The 19,512-nt window shown below is 35.6% G+C and overlaps 1 protein-coding gene across 8 annotated transcripts in view; it reads left to right on the forward strand.

Moving 5' to 3' along the window:
- PTPRT (protein tyrosine phosphatase receptor type T) overlaps window positions 1–19,512 on the forward strand; it is a 677,232-nt gene that overhangs the window by 524,175 nt on the left and 133,545 nt on the right. For all 8 annotated transcript variants that reach the window (XM_034413956.3, XM_034413962.3, XM_034413960.3 and 5 more), the window contains exons 10-11: window positions 13,317–13,518; window positions 14,433–14,535. In XM_034413956.3, coding sequence (XP_034269847.1) covers window positions 13,317–13,518; window positions 14,433–14,535 — 305 coding nt within the window. The remainder of the gene's footprint in view (window positions 1–13,316; window positions 13,519–14,432; window positions 14,536–19,512) is intronic.

Here is a 19,512-nt window from a genome sequence, read left to right on the forward strand (position 1 = left end):
CATATATAAGATAACAGGTAAAAGTATAAACATAATTTGAATACATGAAAAGAGTAAGGAATATTAAGTAAATCTGGCTTCCCCCAAGTAAATCTGGCTTCCCCCACTGACTTTGCTTCTCAGAAGCTGGCTGGGAAGGTTATAAATAGTGCTCATATGACCCCGGGACAGTGCAAGTATCATAAATGCATGCCAGTTGCCAAGTGCCCGAATTTTGATCACATGACCATGGGTATGCTGCAATAGTCATAAGGGTGAAGATCGGTCATAAGTCACTTTTTTCAGTGCTGTTGTAACTTTGAATAATCACTAAGTAAATGGTTGTAAGTCCAGGGCTACCTTTGCATGAACGGATTAATAAAAACAATTCAAAATCAGACAGAATATTGAAAAAACTATATTAGCGGTTCACATATGAAGGTTACCTTTGGAAAATTCAAAATAATAACAAGATTTAACTTGGTTGGTATGGAGTCAAAATATAAAATCAGAGTTAATTTGGCTTAATTTATGTGAAAGGAAACTTGAGAACTTATAGGAAAAGTTAAATGTTGAAAAATAAAGCAGAAAGAAAAGAAAGAAAAACTAACCCTAACTCAAAACTGTAAACACAACTAGAATGTCCTTAGGGGTAGTAATTCAAATTGTCATATACTTGAGTTTGCAAAACAGCATTCAGTGTCCTACTTCTGAGTAGCTCCTATGGAGTAAAACAATTATCATCACTCCCACTCCACACAACAGAAAAAGATAATAAATTCCAGCTGCCTCACTCCCTCACATTTTCAGTATTATGTTATATGCACTTCTCAACCATTTATTGCTCACTTACTTATTATTGCAGCAAGAAACCACCCTTCCGTGAAGAGACTAATTCTGTTAGGTGTGGTGATGCAAAAGTGATAAAAAGGTGATAAAATCCAGGGTGATCCACTGATTAAGAAGTTGGACTGACCTCAGAAAGAGACAAGCTCAGGTCCACCTCAGCCATGGAAGCTCTCTCTCTCTCTCTCTCTCTCTCTCTTCCCTCCCTTCCTCCTTCCCTTTCTCTCTCCCCCTCTCTCTCTGTCCTCTCTCCCTTCCTCATCCACCCTCCCAATGAAATCCACCCCCCAATGAAATGATCACCAGCTGTTGTTCTTGGACCATCACTTCCTCTCAGCTCAACTCACCTCAGCTCATAACTGACAGGTTATTGTTGGAAAAATAGGAAGAAGGAGTATTAGATATATTTCTCACCTTGACTTGTTCATGAAATAATAACAATAATAATGGCAGGATATAAATAAATGTTGAGTTTGTTTTATTTACAATTTTTATTTACAATATCTATATAGCCACACATCTTATAACCAACACTGAGTGGATTGATTCATGGATTTTCTACCATATATACATATACATATTTACTATATAAACACTACTGTGTTTCCCCGAAAATAAAACCCTGTCTTACATATTGCCACCAAAAAAGGCACCAGGTCTTATTTTCAGGGGGAATGTCATCCACTGACTCACCTCACTTGTGACCACGGCCTCCTTTTCGCTGTCAGAGGCCTTCAGGAAGTTCTTTGACCGGCAAGGCCAGCAAGGGTTTCCTGAAGGCCTCTGTACCAAAAGAAATGGGCCAAGGTGTGCAAAGCCTGGCTGCAACTATCCAAAGGTAAGTAGGGCAGCTCTACCCCCCATCTCCACCCTAGCTTAATTTTTACCTGGAGAGGTGGGGTCTTAATTAGGGCTTATTTTTTGGGTAGAGTTTATATTGGGCACACTTGTAAACATCAAGCTAAGACTTACTTTCTGAGTAGGTTGTATTTTTGGGGAAACACGGTAATTTCTTATACATGTATTAATGCTGTATTGTATTTTTAAAAAATTCTGTGACTAGTTCTCGGATCATAAAGGAACACATTTTGTTCACTAGTATTAATTATAAAAGAAAATGTAACATAATCCTGTTGCGATACCACAATCAGCATCTAATCATTCCATTATGAAGTTCTTACTACTAAAACTTTAAAATTTAAGCTTCCTTAATTTAGCCTTAAACCAAACATTGAGGTTTGCTTCAATATCTTTAAAACACACAAGAAGCATCAGAAAAATCCCTATTTTCTCAAAGTGAATTGTTTCCATATCTGAATTAAAAAGATATTATGTTTGTTTTATGAGTTGTTTATTCAAGAAGGGTTATTCTATATTTGCAAAATTGTCTTGACCATAGTAATATCAGTTAAGATTGTGGCAGCTTTACTACCTAATCAGATATATCCTCATCTATAAATAAACATTAAAAAGTTGACTGCTAGTCTTATCCAAATTTTAGAGTGATCACTGCAATGGAGTGCTGTTGAGTATAAAGAAGTAGTCTTATATTTCTAATAAGATTAAAAAGTCTGTCTTATTTTAGTTCAAAGATTAATAATGCTTCCATATTTGCCATTTTAGAAAAGATCCATGCACATGAAAGAAGTAATTCCTGCAAAAGCTTGTGACATATAATACATTGTTCAGATTGATGGGCCAAATTTTACAACAGGTTATTTTAATGACAAATATGAGCAACTAATCATTTCTCAAGGGTAAGAACAAACAATATTGTCCTCTACTCACTTCCAACAAGGAAGGAAACTTTTGTCTTTTCCTGCTACCCATTAAACATAGTATTATCCAGCTTTTAGTGGCAAAACATGTTTATTTATGTATAATTTGTGTGTAACTACTTAGAACCACAACTCTGGATAGCTCACAACCATTATATAAAAGCAGACATCATACCAAAAAAAATAATAATAATACATACACAATGGAAACAGAAACAGAATAACCTTGTGCCTTAATCCCTGGATACAACTAGCATCCCTGTCTTCTAATTTCAACTTTGCCTTATCCCAACACTTGGGGGAAGAGCTAGCTCTTTATAGCTTTCCTGTTATGGTTAAGAGGGTAAGGGCCTGCTGAATCTCAGTGGGGAAGGTGTTTCACTGGGCAAGATGTCTACAAAAAAAAAAACACCAACCATACTTCCTAGGTCTCCAAAGATGGCAACATTTAAGTGAAGGGATATGGTGTATGCCTACTTTATCAGATCTGGTGGGACAGATGGGTACTCTCAGAGAGAGGTAGTCTTGTATATAGCCTGGCCTCATACCATCCTTCTGCATCTTGACTCTATCTTCCAAAGTTGCTCCCCACCAGCTTTGTGTCATCTGCAACTTTGGTGAAAGCCCCTTCAGTCCAGTGGTGGGTTGCCCCCGGTTCAGACCGGTTCGCAAGAACCGGTAGTAAAACCAGCAGGAGGCTCCGCTCACAGACCCGGATGTCATCGGCGATCTGCGCATGCACAGAAGCAAGGCGCATGCGCAAGTTTTGCTTGCACACACATAATCCTATTGTGAACCAGCAGTAAAAGTAAGTAGAACCCATCTCTGCTTCAGTCCCCTCATCTAGGTCATTTATGAAGACGTTAAAGAGCACTGGGCCCAAGACAGTACCTTGAGAAATCCCACTGGATACTTCCCTCCATGTAGTTGGTCAGCCAACTGTGAATCCAGCTAGTCATTGTACTGTCTGTTCCACAAGAAAGTGGGTACTTTATCAAATGGATTACTGAAACCTAAGTATGCTATATCCACAGCTTTCCTTGGTCCGCAAATTTAGTTGTTTTATTCTCCCCTCCTCCTCCTTTCAAAGTGGATGAAATCAGGAAACAGATTCCACAGGAAGAGTAGACACTAAGTTTTATTGAGCTAGGCTATAAGTGCAGGATCCTTCCTTCCTTCCATTTTTTGCTCCAGGGAGACAGGGGTAGGAGTGTGGAGAGTAGCCTCATCTCAGTCTCTCTCCAATCTTTATAATACTCATTCACCACTCTGGACTTAACACATTTCCTTTGCACCAGGTATTTCCTTTTTGGTTTATTAATATTTTCTCCAAGGTCATCTTGGTGATCATCTTCCATGCTCATCAACCTGAACATGGAAGAGGATTCAGACAGGGGCATGGGTTTTATTATTGACAAATTGAGATGGGGAAGTAATTTTCAATAAGAAAAATAAGAAAATGTTGAAGTAAAATGGAAATCTCTTCCTTTATGCATGATTGTACTATATAGATTACATATATATCAGGGGTGGGTTTCTACCAGTTTGCCCCAGTTCGGACAAACGGGTAGCAGCGGGAGGCTCTGCCCACCCACCCAGATGTCATCAAAAATGCTCTGCACATGTGATAGCGAACCAGTAGCGCCGGGATTTGAATCCAATCTCTGATATATATCATGTTGCTAGATTAGACTATATGTGGATTAATATATAGTCCATCCCTAAAGTGTGGGGTACAAAATAGAAATGGCAAAAAATTGAGAAAGGTGTCTAGTAATGATAGACTTTCTTTTGTATGGAAGTAAAAGAATTTCACACAAATTTCTTCCCAATTCTTTCTCCATCGCTAATCCAGTTACATATAGAATAAGAACACAAGTAAGAATTAGGAGAACTGAATTCATAGGGAATCTAGACATTACAACAATGTAAGAAAAACATTGCCATTACAACTCAAGAAAAAAAAAATAAGTTTTTTTTCAGCAAGAAATCTTTCCAAAGGTTTCCTTCCCCAATTTTCCAATTTTCTTTTGCTACAGAAGCTTAATGATGTACAACTTTTAAAGACCTGCCAGATCCTAATGGTATCAACTTAGTTTTGAGACTCCCGGCATGAAGAACCTTACAAATTAAACTTGCTCACCTCCACTCAAATGGTTGGACTTCTTCTGTGAGTTTCTGACTAAGAAACACTTAGGAGCTCTTTTTCTTTAAGCAAACAGATTTGTGCGGTATGACTCTTGAAACTGGGGCTGTAAACATCTTCCTATGTGACAACGAGCAATACAGTTGTCTTTCTTCTTGAATGTGGTCAAACAGTTAACATGGGGAATTTCCTCAAAAAGTGAGGACAAGATAATTGCTTGATGGTGCCAAAACATTAAACTTGAATGAAATATTGTCCTTTATGACTGAGTACATGTCATAAAATTGGCATGCTGGAAATGACTGGCTTCTTAACCTTCTTAAGAATTCTTAGCTTTCAATTTGAAGATCACAGGAGTCAAAATAAGGAAGATTTCTATCTGTTTCTGATGAATTTTGATCAGGTTAGATTGCTATAATTCTCAAACCCTGCATGATCAGACTAGGAAATTATTCTAGGTGAACAGTGTATAGGTATTAATTTTTTAAAAATGGAAAATTAATGTTAGGGAATTCTACAGATGGTTGTTTCCATTTGTCCCTTGCATTAAAACAGCTTCCTTTCAACCTTTCTTAGTGAGCTGTAAAGTCATCTCAGGCAACTTGACAGGAAAGCTTGAAAACCCACTTACACAAATAGCAATCAGAGTCATTGTTTCAGACAGACAATGACAGGAAATGATCGTGCTTTCTACTTGCATGCGCTTTTGTCACTTCACTATCTTGGGGCAAAGCCAGCAGTAAACTATTGTAGTAAATGAAATCATTCTTTTCAACTAGCAAAGCATTTTGAATTTGGGTTTTTTGATAGCATATTTCAGTCAAGGATCCCTCCTATGTAAAAGACTAACATTTTTCAGTCTCTGGGCATTTAGAAAAAGACTGTTTTGTGAATTTCAGTGCTTTCCGCCTGGTGTATGAAGAAGTATGAGGCAAAAAAATCTTGCTAAGGTACTACACTTGATTTAGCAAAAGGCCAAGAAATGTTAGTGTAATTTGCACCTTCTGACGATCGGTCAAGATTGAACAGAAGAAAAAAAAAGCTGTTATTCAGCAGCAAAGTGAAATTAATCTGCTCTCCCATATTCTTATCCCCAACCCCAATCTTGAAATCTAGATTGTTAAATCCTTCTGGTATTATTATTTGGTCAAGTGTTATTAGATTGGCAAAGTTTCTGCAAGCTGCCTGTTACTAGAGGTCTTCTATAGTGCCTTACCTGGTTGCAGTGTGTATTGTTTTAAACTTTTTTTCCTGCTTCAGTAAAAATAGAATTTTGTGTTATTTTGTACAAGTTTGCGATATCTACTGTTTTGTGGAGGAATCATAATACTTCTATAGAAAGGGCTTCATATAGACTGTCTTCTAATAGGCTCTCAAAAGATTTTGCCTAATCTTCAGAGTTATTGAAACAAAACAACTTACACTGATGATTCTCCTGAAAGAATACTGGGAAATTTCAATATTTTGAAAAATGAAAAACAAACTTGATTTAGAAAGCTTGCATTAAAAAGATATAGGAGGGTTTTTTCTGTGCTAAGGGGAACAAAATAATGAAGATTTCAGATAAAGTTGTTTTAGGTCAGAAAGTTTACAGAATTGCATTGGTCTCTCTTTTTTTATGCATTCAAGTCAGTGTTGATTCCTGGAAACTGCATTTTTCTTAGCAAGATAGTTTGAAAGTGATTTGCAACTTCCTCTTATCTAGGGCTGAAAGGGAGTGACTGGCCAAGGGTTACCCAACTGAATTTTCTGAACTTAACTAGAAAAGTTTAATATCTGTGAGAACATATAACAGAAACAATGGTTGGGAAAGAATAATTATGTAAATCTATTTATGTATTTTATGTACAATAAATATATATGTTGTATGTGTTGTACCCAGCCTCAGAAACTCACCAAGTTCTTCTGAGATGGGTAGCTATACCCAGCTATCTCAGAATCTCTACTCCTAAAATTCTCAGGATGGGGCCTTTAATAACGAAGACCAGGGAACTGCACAAAATTGGTTTCATTGTGATTTTTATTTTTATTTTCTATCTTTAGTTCTGTTTTATTACATAGATAGGTCTATATACCTATCTAGTAATTAACTATATAGATTAACTACACAGTAGTAGTAGTAATTAACTACATAGATCATCCTAGTTCATGCAGATATATGGTGAGAAATTAACCCATGATAAATCCGTTTTACTGGTTTTAATTTTTTCCCCAAAATATGTATATCTAAATATAAATGCTCAAAATGCATTTTAAACATATTTTCATTTAACCTTTCAGTGGAAAATTTGTTGGCACTTGTAAAGTTGGGTGAATGAGGACGCAGCAAGCCAGGCAGTGAGTGACAACAGCTCTGTTTATTAGGGTGAGAACCCAGCGACTGACCTAGGGAAACAGCTCCCTTTATATACCTTGCAGCTGTGGTGGTCAGCCAATCAGCTGAGGGTCAGTTAATTCAAACTGCCCGCCAAACAAACCTATTTACATAACAGCACTTAATATAAATATGAAAAGCAGTGGATAATTCAATTCAGATCCATATGACATTTTTGGATGTAAGTAACGAAGAAAGACATGGAGGACCAGGGCTATTCTGCCTCTTCATTTCTAGTACCTTTAAAGATTATTAAAGCCATCCCTTTAAAAATGGTCTTGGTTAGGAAGACTTGTGGTGTGAGGAAAATTAAGAGTTTGACTGAAAAAATAGAGAAAGGAGACTCAGAAGAAAAGAGCTAATATCCCAAAGATGCTGCAGCAAAGAACCTGCAGTTAGTGCCCAATTCTGAAAGTGGTAATGAGTGGTAATTGGTGGGCTGGAATAGTACTCTTGGAAGATTATGTGAGGTCAGGATAGAGTTTAGATAATACATGTTTAGATTTATTTCAGTAAGAGACATTTAGCATCTTGATTGATATCAGTATTCTTCTAAATGCTTAACTCTGGATGGATCATTCTGCTTGCTTTATTCTTTTCAATGTTACCAGCAAAATTCTATACTTCAGAAATAAATATTGTTCTACACTGATAATTTGTAGAATCTTTTCTGATGAAACAATGTAATTTCTGGGCAACAGAATACACTATTTGTGATTCCCCCCCCCATGCTTATGCTTCTCAATCATATTCAGACAAATTGGACAGTGCCTATTATACTTTTTTTCTGGTTCGGTTTAGTTGAATGTTTGACAAGCAATTTTTTCTTTCTAGTATAAAAACAGAGTTTTCATTTCCTTCCTACCCCAAAGGCTTTCCTCATACACCTGTGAATTTGAGTTTTGCAAAGTGTTTCATAAAAAAATGAAGGTGTGTGCATACACACATTGATTTATTCACGTTACCCTGTACATAAGTGAGGATCCTTGTAACAGCAGGAAAGGTTAAGGCAGCAGCCAAACACAATATATTTTATTGACAACTCTGATGAAATTGAGTCATCTCTAGATTGAATTTAGAACACAGTAAAGAAATTGGTTGGTAAATAAGTCATGAGCTTTACCTCTGAATATGGCTGTATAATTTGCACAGTTGCCATTAATAAGCATAATAATGGAAGTCAGACAGAATTTCAAATGTGTGCTTTAATATATAATGTACTAAAAGTATGTCAGTAGTTGCAGCAATGTATGAAGTGATGGATATTTGTAGAAAATAAGGTATAAACTGAACAGAATTTTTCAAGGCTGAGGATAATGTTGAATGACAAATATAAGGGAACTAAGGAGTAGGCAACTCTGGCTTCATATTGCATATTTACATACTTTTCATGCTCCTTTTTGAGACAAGCAGACTTCATATAAAGTGTAGAAAAGGAAAAGTTCTCAGCTGTTTCCTCTTTAAAATATCAACTCCACCCATTCACTCATTTCTCAGTCTTTTCTCTTGACTCATTCTTCTTATGTTATATAATATAGACTAGACAGACCAGACCAGAACAGACCAGACCAGAACAGAACAGAACAGAACAGAACAGACCAGAACAGAATAGAATAGAATAAACAAAGTTAGAAGGTACCTTGAAGGTCTTCTAGTCCAACCTCCTGCTCAGGTAGGAAACCCTATACCATTTCAGACAAATGGCTGTCCAATCTTTTCTTTAAAACTTCCAGTGTTGGAGAATTCACAACTTCTGGAGGCAAGTTGTTCCATCAGTTAATTGTTCTGTCAGAAAATTTCTTCTTCTGCTGTTCAATGTACTCTTTTCTTGCCTGCATCTTAAGCCCTGCCACTACGTGTTGGACTTTCTTTGAGGCCTCTCTGCATAGTTTGCATCTTGGTCCTGTCTAGACTGGTAAGACTCTTGCTTGTATGGATCCGGTCCAGTTTTTGTAATGCTATGACCCAGTACCACAGTGTTGTCTTTTATTCCAGTATGACTCAGTGCTTTCTTTTAGTCCAGCCAAGTAAATATATTCTATTTAAATATATATTCTTTGCCTTCTAAATGGAAAGAGAGTTTACCTCACCTAGATCACCAAAAGCACCATAATATATATTGTTGTGCACTAGGTGAGGTCAATTCTTTCTTTCCATTAGGATGGCTAAGAAAATACCACAAAGTATTAGAATAATATAAATAATAAATACAAACAAAATAACCAAACTAATACCTTATTATAAAGTTTAAAAACCCAGTCCTTTCTCCCTGAACTTTGATTGCAAACGTGGTCAGATCTCCTCCACTGTTGCCAAACAGGTTTTATAGGAAAGAAATTAGGATGTCATTCAATAGTATATAAAGCTGAGATAGGCTGCTTTTTATTTTAAGTTTAGTATAGGAATTTACCAGAGTGTTTGCTGATATTTACATCCTGCCCTGGTTTTATTTATTTTTTTACATTCTCTCTTTTCTTTGAAAAATTAACAAACCCTTAGTGCTTAAGAGGTAAAAAATGAATAAGCAAGAATATTTTTCCCAAAATAATTTTCCTGCCAATTTTGGTGATATGTATTTAGGGCTCTCCAAGAGCCACAAAGAACATAAGCAAGAGTTTTGAGGGAGGGACGGAATCAAATATTCACATTTACTAAATCTGCTGATGCCTAACATTCATCTAAATTGGTTCATGGAATTTTCTTAAGAATGGTCAAGTTTATTTTTCATTTATGAAATTTCTGTAACTCCAAAGGATTGAGACTTTTCCTAAACTGCCATCATCAATAGTTAAAAGTTAAATGTAGAGTTTAGAGTTGTTTATAATGTAAGACTCGTTAATAATAAAAAAGAAGAGAGAAAGGCCATTTTGAAGTTGCCAAAGGTAAAAAAGAGAGGGGGGACTCTTATTGTACAGGTGCATAATCTTCTTTTATAATCCTGGTCACCATCTAAGCAAAATCACCTTGCTATATCATTATGAACTTAATAATTTTAACAAGATTGCAAATCAGTAGAAATCTACCTGTGATATATACTTATTAACTATTAGATCTTACCCTTTTATCAATTTATCATGATAATGAAGATGCAATTTAACTAAAGGTTTTTGGTGAATCTTAAAACATAATAAATAACAGCTTTTTTGACATTTTCCATTCTGACATTTTACTGGAATTATAAAATTCCAGTAAATATCAATGGTGTCCTGACATTTACACTAACAGTGATCCCTGACTGTTTCTTTTACTCAGATACTACATTTTTATTTAAAGTTTTTAGGACTGTTCATAAATGAAAGCATACCAATATGGTGACTATAGGCACTGTCTCACATGGAAACGCTGGTGGCATCTATGGATCTTAAACTTATAATTACATAATTATTACAGATTATATGCACACATTTCAGCCTGGTCTCTGGCCAGATTACAGTACAGATTCAGCATTTATCACATTTGCTAATGATCTTTGGTGGAGCAGGAGGCAAGTGGTACATCTATCCTAGTGCTCCTTGATCTCTCGGTGGCCTTTTATACTTTTATCTACAGTACCCTTCTGGACCAGCTGCAGGGGCTGGGAGGCAAGGCACTATGCTTAGTGATTGGTTTCAGTCAGTAATAACAGGCGAGGAGAAATTTTATCCATGGAGCCTCTTACGTGAGGTTTATCAAAACTCAACACTCTGTTCAGCATCTCCCAAACACTGGGAGGATCATCTGGTACTTTGAGGTGCAGTATCTTCAGTATGTAGATGATATCCAACTTAACATTTCCATCCCAAGTTGCAGAGACGAAGCTGCCAATGTATTGACCCACTGCCTGGACACTGCAATTGTTTGCACTACTACTATAGTAACCAGATCTGCTAATCCATGGCTTTTGGGTTGTGACTAAATTATCGAGATTGATACTGCACCGTATGGAGAAGTTGTGACTGCTTACAGCATCCTATTGCACTATTAGTGGTCTTTCCTAAACATCTGCATTGTGGAATTGGTAGTATAGATTCCCCAAAGTCATACTGCTTATGGTAATAGCAATAAACTTGTATACTACTTCATAGTGCTGTACAGCCCTCTCTAAGCAGTTTACAGAGTCAGCATATTGCCCCCAACAATTTAGGTACTAATTTTACTGACCTCGGAAGGATGGAAGGCTGAGTCAACCTTGAGCCAGTTAGGATGGAACTCCTGGCTGTAGGCAGAGTTAGCTTGCAATACTGCATTCTAGGCACTGATCCATCATGGCTCTTCAAGGTAAGGTTCAGAGGTGTTTTGGATTTCATGGCCATCATTGCAAGAAAAACATTGGCTTGTCGCTTACTCATATGGGCAAACACATGTTAGATTTAAAACATGTGTGATATTACATTGCATCCTTTTCCATTGTCCACTTACTTTTAAGCTGCACAATATCACCATGCAACAACAACTGTGAAAGGGGCAGGGGGCTCAGTATGACATAAACAGTGGTGTTCTGATGCAAACCTGTATCTTTTCTATTTGTAATGTAATGTCAAGTGCATATCCCAAAGGACAGAGCTTGACACATTTTTTTCCCAGCACTGTGACATGAACAGTGAGAAATTGTTGGCCTTCTGACATTGGTAAGGATAGAAGGACAGAAGATCTATAAAAATGGCTCATTCCAGTTGCATGATCCAGGTCACTTCTTGAGTGCTGTTGGAGATTTCCCCAATAATGTGGTGGGCAGTTCTTCCACAAATCTGATTGTTGAGATACCAAGGTTGTTGGATAAAATTGTTACAGAACAGCCTCCATCAAATCATCAATCTCTTTATAAAGAGCTCTAGAAAATAAACAAGATAAGAGTTATCTAGAGCAGTGGTAGCAGAAAACAAAGAGCAGATTAGATCAATCACAGGTATGTTTCCTTGCTTGGCCTAAATTACAGTGAAGCATGCTTACTTTTCCACTTTTATTATATTATCAGGATAATCCATTCATTGTTGAAAGTTTCTTTGCAGAGAAAATAATTTATATTTGTTCAGAGATCAAAGTTTAACATAATGACTGTGTTTGACTATTTGGTTTTGCTGATCTTGTGGAAGCTGAGGAAATGGATTATCTGTTGTAGGGGGCCTCTCACATGTGATCTGGATTCATATTCTTTCTGGCTTCTTAGCTATCTGACAGAGGCATTATGTGGCTGGAATTGGAATGTGCTACTTAGCCTTGAATGAGACAGATATGGACCTTCTCCTGGAAAAAAAATCTAGCCATTCACTTTGTTACAAATCCATCCTTTCTGGGAAAAATGCAGATAATATGAGATGGAATCAGCTACAGAGGATCCTAGATGAAGTGGATTATCTAATTTCCTGCCTTTGTAAATTAAATCCCAAAGGTGCTTTTTCAAGAGGCAACTGGACTTTCTGCTTTTTCTTTGAGAGCTTTTTTTTTTCTTCAGCTGAGAGCTGAAGAAGCTTCTTGGATGAGAAGCAAAATGTCTTCGAAGAAAAACCAGAAAGTCCAGTTGCCTCTTGAAAAAACACCTTTGGGACATCCATGACCTGGATGACTGAGAATCTCCATAGATGTTTCTAGATTAAAATCTAAGCATGAGACAAATACAGTTCTGATTCTTCTAGTGACTATCCTAACTCAAATTCTGAAGTATGGGAATCTATCCTTTAGGCATTTGACCCACATTTGATTCCTTGGCCATCCTATATTGATGAATCACCTATCAGGGTTGGGAATCAAGTAATATTTACAGTAGCCATGCTCTTACTTTAGTGGATAGTTCCAGACTGTAGAATGCGGAAAATAGCATCTTTCGGAAACTTCACATCAAGCACACAACTTCTCCAATATTGGATACCATACCATTTGGCTGTCTCTTTTGCTATAGAAAGAGGCCATGCAAAAAGAGGCCATCCATCAATCTGAGATGAGCATCAGTTTGTTTGTTTTTAATCCTATATTATAAACCATCCCGAGTTTCAGGAAATGGGCAGTATATAGAGATGTGTGTGAATGTACACATACACACATACGTGCATACATTGGATAACTCACATTTATCCTAGAAATCAGTTAAAGTTACCTGAAATATATTTCTTCAGTTATTCTAAATAAATTTAGATCTTTGTAGTTGGAAATATATACGGAATTAGTTATACATCAGATCATACAACAAATTTGATTTTTTCCCCCCAATTTATTTCAGATTACCTACAAGGCTGTTGGATCTCTAGATCCTACTGCTGACTTGTTGAACCAGAGAGGAAAAGTCTTCAAACTAAGGAATGAAACTCACCACCTCTTTGTAGGGTTATACCCAGGAACTACCTATTCATTCACCATTAAAGCCAGCACAGTAAAGGGTTTTGGACCTCCCATCACCACACGGATTGCAACTAAAATTTCAGGTATTACTATTAAGGGGGAAACGGCATGCTGAGAAAATTCAGTTTTGACTTTGACTTTGAATCAGATAGAGGGAAAATAATTAGCATTCTGTCAAAGTTAAAGCAATTAGCATCTTGAGCTGCATTTTTTAAATGTTCCTATGGGGAAAATAATTTGTCAGATTTCTCATAAAACAGTGAGACAACCCTGTCATTTAACACTGTGCACTTTAATAAATAAGTCATAGTGGGTGGGGTTTTTTGTTTTGTTTTGTTTCCAGTTAAGCATTGCTTTTCTAAATCCATTTAATTTTAAACAGAAATTGATCTAGAATCATTCAAAACATTCCCTTCATCACTATGCTTTGTGCAATCTGCAAATGCACCTAGCAACAAAAAATGTCTATAACTGTGTTACTCTCCGCTGGACATTTCTGTAAAACATTTTCATATTCATGTAAAAAGAAATTATAAAACTGGCAGGATACGACACATTGCTTCTTTTGCCTTAATATAAATAAGGGTCAACATTTATTCATTTAGATTTAGAAATCATTAACACACAAAATTGAGATTTGAAGAAATGAGCTTGATTTCTTTGTTGACTTTACACTTTGTGCTAAAACATAATATGATTTGTTTATTTTGGGCTAAGGACAATGCCTGAAAGGGGTCTGCTCTCACAAACTGTTGCATTGCTTTAGAAACAGCGTCTTGCAGAAGACAGTAAATTAAGATGTGAAATTGGAATTGGAGCAAACAAAAAGGAACATGGAGCGAAAAATAGCAAAAAAACCAGTTCTTCCTAATTGGGTTAAAAATTCAACCAAATGTTCACTGCTACAAAAGAACAAACAGCATCAAAAAGTATTTTGTATTTGATTCCCTTCTATTGGTTGATTTACAGAAACATAAATATTTCTGTTGTTCCACAGCCCCATCAATGCCAGAATATGATACTGACACCCCTCTGAATGAAACAGAGACCACAATTACAGTCATGCTGAAGCCTGCACAGTCTCGTGGTGCGCCAGTCAGGTAATTTTTTCTCTCTCCTTGTTTAGTCTCCTTCTTTTTCAAAAATGCCATGACGTGTCATTCCATATTTCCAGATTATGAAAAGGAAGAATTATAACAAAACAAAGAAAGCTACAATAATACCACTACCTCAGGGAACCATTGTAGTAGAGAAAGATACAGAGCAAGTATCTCTAAAAAATAAATTCTGAAATTGATGGTGATTGCACTGTGGTACAAAAGACTCAAAAATCTATATTCTCTGGGCCAGGAAAGAATTCCCCAAAGGTTTCTCTGAGAGCTAATTTAGGCATTCCACTCTCTCTGGATTTCATAGCAGAATGAATGCTAGAGTCAAGCCATGTCTGCTAGTATTCATTTCCCCCTATCAAAAATTCCACATACAATATATGCACATAAAAAAGTGCTATTGAAAGTTGTGGGCAAAAAGCTGTGGATCAACTTTGAAGGAACACTCAACTTTTTTTTTTCAAGTTTTGTAGAACTAGTCTTTCAAAGCATAATTACGTAGTTATACTCTGTTTTTGAAAGTGAGAGTTGAAAAGCTACCCTTTTTAGTTTTGAGCAATAAAACTATCCCCAAGTAGTTGGTCTGTGACTTGGTCCCTATTTTGGAGGGAGGGAAGGGAGACAGAGGAACTGGTGAACTTACACAGCGCCACACTGAAAACTGTTTAAGGCAGCCATAAGATACAGCCAGTCAGATCTGCTCTGAGTTGTATTTCAGTTGTACGGGTCTTTTGGACCTGATGCAGACACCATCTGTCTTGGTTATCAAGGAACACTGTTAGTCACTTTTAGGCAAGATTGTTGATAAGGTGATAAGTTTGCAGCTTCAGAAGACTCAGGAATAAACAAATTATCTGCATTATTTTGTTTTTCTGACTTGGATATAGTACTGAGATAACATTGATCACCCTTGTAGAGTACCTTTAGTAGGTTTACTGGGATGGGGGTTATGTATCTAACCTGTTTTTCTCTATTTTTTGAGTGGTCTTCAAAACACAGCATCCTTCTGAAGTTGCTTTGAAGTGGGGTGCACAATATTATAATTCTTTCCACCTTATTAGAGACAATTCTGGGTGATGCACAACAATCAAATTAAATCATAATATTAAAACACCATTATAAAAACTATCATTATAAAGTGCACACAATCAATATTAAAATAATTAAAAATAAAAATATACAAACCACAAATGGGGAAAAACATAGTAACCACATATTACCCACAACAAAAATATTGCCAGTTACCTGGGACTCCCCAAGCCTGATGATTTAACCAGGTCTTGAGGGACTTCCTGAACATTAAAAGGGATGGAAGTCCTTCATGGCACAGAGTCTAGAAATGTGCTTTCTTTGTTATAGTTTCTGACTTTTGGAACATCATATCCCACAAAATTTGTATGGCCTCCAAAGCCATTTCTGTAGGTCTCTATAAGGCTTTGAAAACTTGGTTTTTCATCCACTATTGGGACAAAACATTGAAATTATTTGGGAAATGCTCACTTGAAAATTGCAGTTTGGCCTCAGTTGTGTTTTATGTAGTTTTTATGCTTATCAATTATTTTTGTGTGCTTTTAATCCTATGTAAACCACCCAGCCTCAAAATTTGGAGTTAGAGAATTTTATAGGTTGGAATTGGATGGATGGATAGATGATACTTTTTTTTTTATCAGTTGGTGACAATCTGAAGAAGAAAAGCAACAACATTGGAGGACTCAGTCTCTTGCATAACACGTTGCACATACATAATCAGAGCATTAGCATTCACTGATGATAGAACAGATGTACCAGAGGCAAATAGAAAGCAACAAGGGATAGCAACAGTCATGCCACTGTAGCTTTTTGCAGCCTAAAAGATGGTGAAAGGCACTCTAAATGAACACTGCAGTCTTTATCTGTTCTAACACCAGGTTATAAAATTAATGGTGTAACTGCTACAACAAGTATTTTAATTTCCTAATTGACTTAATACAAAATATGCACTCATCAGTAATAAAGCTCTTATCTTGCTTATCTAATGAAAGACACACTAATACTTGAGTTGTTAGCTATAATGGAGTTAACATAGTATATGTTTTACATCTAAAATGTTGGTTCCAGGATGCATCTAATAACCTATCCTTCAAATTTTATCTCAGCTCAATATATGCATGTTTAGGATTGGTAAATATTTGGACACTTCTTCTATGACAATAGCCCAAATATTTACAGAATTTTTATACATACCTCCACCCAAAAAAAATCATTATTTATTTTCAGCTCATAAGTAATATTATGCATTGGTTGAAATCAATATTTCACTTTCAAAGTAAAAATAGCAATAGCACTTAGACTTATAGAGTGCAGAGAAAAGCAACAAAGATGATTAGGAGCCCGGAGGCTAAAACATAGGAAGAATGGTTGAAGGAATTGGGTATGTCTTGTTTAAGAAGGACTAAGAGTGACATGATAGCAGCGTTCCAATATTTGAGGGGCTGCCACAAGGAAGAGGCTCCAAAGTACTTGAAATTAGGACAAGAAGCAATGGATGGAAACTAATCAAAGAGAGAACCAACCTATAACTAAGGAGAAATTTCCTGACAGATCAAACAATGAATTGTGGATGCTCCAACAATGGAGATTTTTAAGAGATTGGACAAATTTGTTTGAAATGGTATAGGGTTTCCTGCTTGAGAAGGGTTTTGGATTAGAAGACCTCCAAGATCCCTTCCAACTCTGTTATTCTAATCCCAAGTGATTTACTATGTATAAATCTGTAGGAATTCATATCTATCACCAGAGTATGCATTTATTATTAAGATAACAGTAGCTGTAGATCAGCTTTTCATATTTGACAGGATACTCAGTAACATTTAAACATTTCAGATTCTTAATATAAAGGAAGATATTTAATCAAGTGATTATCACTTTTCCAGTGAAATTAACAGATTTAATGTGGATAGTTTTACTTTGCCTTAGTAAATCCCACAAGATTCAAACCTCTAAAGGGAAGTGTTTATATTAGGAATATTGTTAGATATTTCACATCAGAAATATGTGTGAGCTCCAAAACTAACTTCCTCTCATTTATTTTTTAAAACAAACATTTTTCCTACTTCTGGGGAATACTTAAAAACAAAATGTATTTCCCTACTCCTTTTTTTAATGAATAAATGACAAAGTACTGGATGAAATGATGGAAAATAAATGATTATTCAGTTCTTATTTTGGAATATTAATGAAGAAAGTTTAATTTATCACTGAACTCATTTTTATTAAAACTAACATATTATGTTTGTATGTGTTTGTCAATTAGGAAACTATATATAGTGATTACTATATGCTATGTTATATATTATAACATATACATATGATTACTATATGCTATGTTATATATTATAACATATACATATGATTACTATATGCTATGTTATATATTATATATCTTTCTTTTCTAATTCTGTTCTATCTTCTGATTTAATTTTTGCTGTTTTCTTTTTTATTAGACAGTCTTAAAAACCAAAACCAAAATTAAGCTCTCTCCTATAAATCAATAAGTATCTATCAAAAACTGTGTGAAAATCTTTCTGAAAACCTTGTTCCTTTAAACAATCACCTGTAAAAATAATTGAAATGTCAATGCAAATGTCTTCATACAAATACATACAAACATCCAATATGTGAGAAGTCTATTATAATGAATGTTTTTTCCCTCACACAATTAGATTCAGTTGCAAAGTCCTTTCCCCTGATTTCCCCCCAATTTGGATTTCACATGCTCTTTCATTAAATCCACTTTCTATTCATTCTATTAGGAGATCTGCAAATATTGAAACTGCTAACTGTATCCTTCCTTCCTTCCTCCCTCCCTTCCCTCCTTACACATTCAGAATCCTCCCAGTTTCTCATCATAAAAGCTTAAAGCTCAGTCATGTTTTGTATTCATTGCTTTCCCTTGTGTACATATGAAGTGACTACAATAAATTTTCAAAACATTTTTTCTATGTGGATTCTGACCAAACACATTCATTTTTAAGTCTCAAAATAGCTCTTATACCCTCTAACTTATTCATTCACTTTACCTAATATATTAATATTTTCCCCGGGATTGCATTCATTCAAAATGAATTACAGAATAACAGTCTTGGAAGGTCCTTGGAGGTCTTCTAGTCCAACCCCCTGCTTAAGTAGGAGATCCTATACCATTTCACATGGTTGTCCATTTTTTTTCTTAAAAACCTCCAGTGATGGATAACTCATAACTTCTGGAGGCAGCTCATTCCACCAATTAATTGTTTTATCTATCAGGAAATTTCTTCTTAGTTCTAGGTTGGTTCTCTTCTTGATTAGTTTCAATCCATTGTTGTATTTTTTTTTTCAAAACACATTCTATTACTTGATTTTTCAATTTTCATTATTCACTGGAATGTAACATGCAACTATTATCAAAATACACATTTCTATTTTTCATATATACCCATAGTAACTCAGAAAACATCAATTCATACTTTCAGAGACATATTTTAGCCCTTTAATGCTTTATTAAACCCTTTCTGTCATTTTCCTTCATGTATTCATCAGCATCATTCAACATGATCAGACTATTTTCATTCAGCTCATTACATTCTCTACTTTTTCCTACTTTCCAGACATAAATTTACCTATTTTCCTTTATTTTTGTTCGTTCATTTATGTTAATAACCATTTATATCTCTTACATTCCAAGTCAAAATCTTCCCAATACTGAAAATCTGCTGAAAGATTTTAATCTTAGCTGTCAATCATAGCTTTGTTTGATTTGATAAAAAAAAACTTTCTTATTAAGAAAGGTATTCCTTATATTAGCAATTTTATCTTTTCATGTACAACATTTTTTTTCTTACAATAACAATAGCACTGGTTACCTTTGGTATGATAGCCTCCAAATTCAATTCCCACCAATTAGGAAATATATGGAGTATACTATCCCATACCAAGGATGCATCCATCAAA

This window comes from Pantherophis guttatus, chromosome 3 (genome assembly GCF_059756535.1).
Source record: "Pantherophis guttatus breed Tessera chromosome 3, ASM5975653v1, whole genome shotgun sequence".
NCBI lineage: Eukaryota > Metazoa > Chordata > Lepidosauria > Squamata > Colubridae > Pantherophis > Pantherophis guttatus.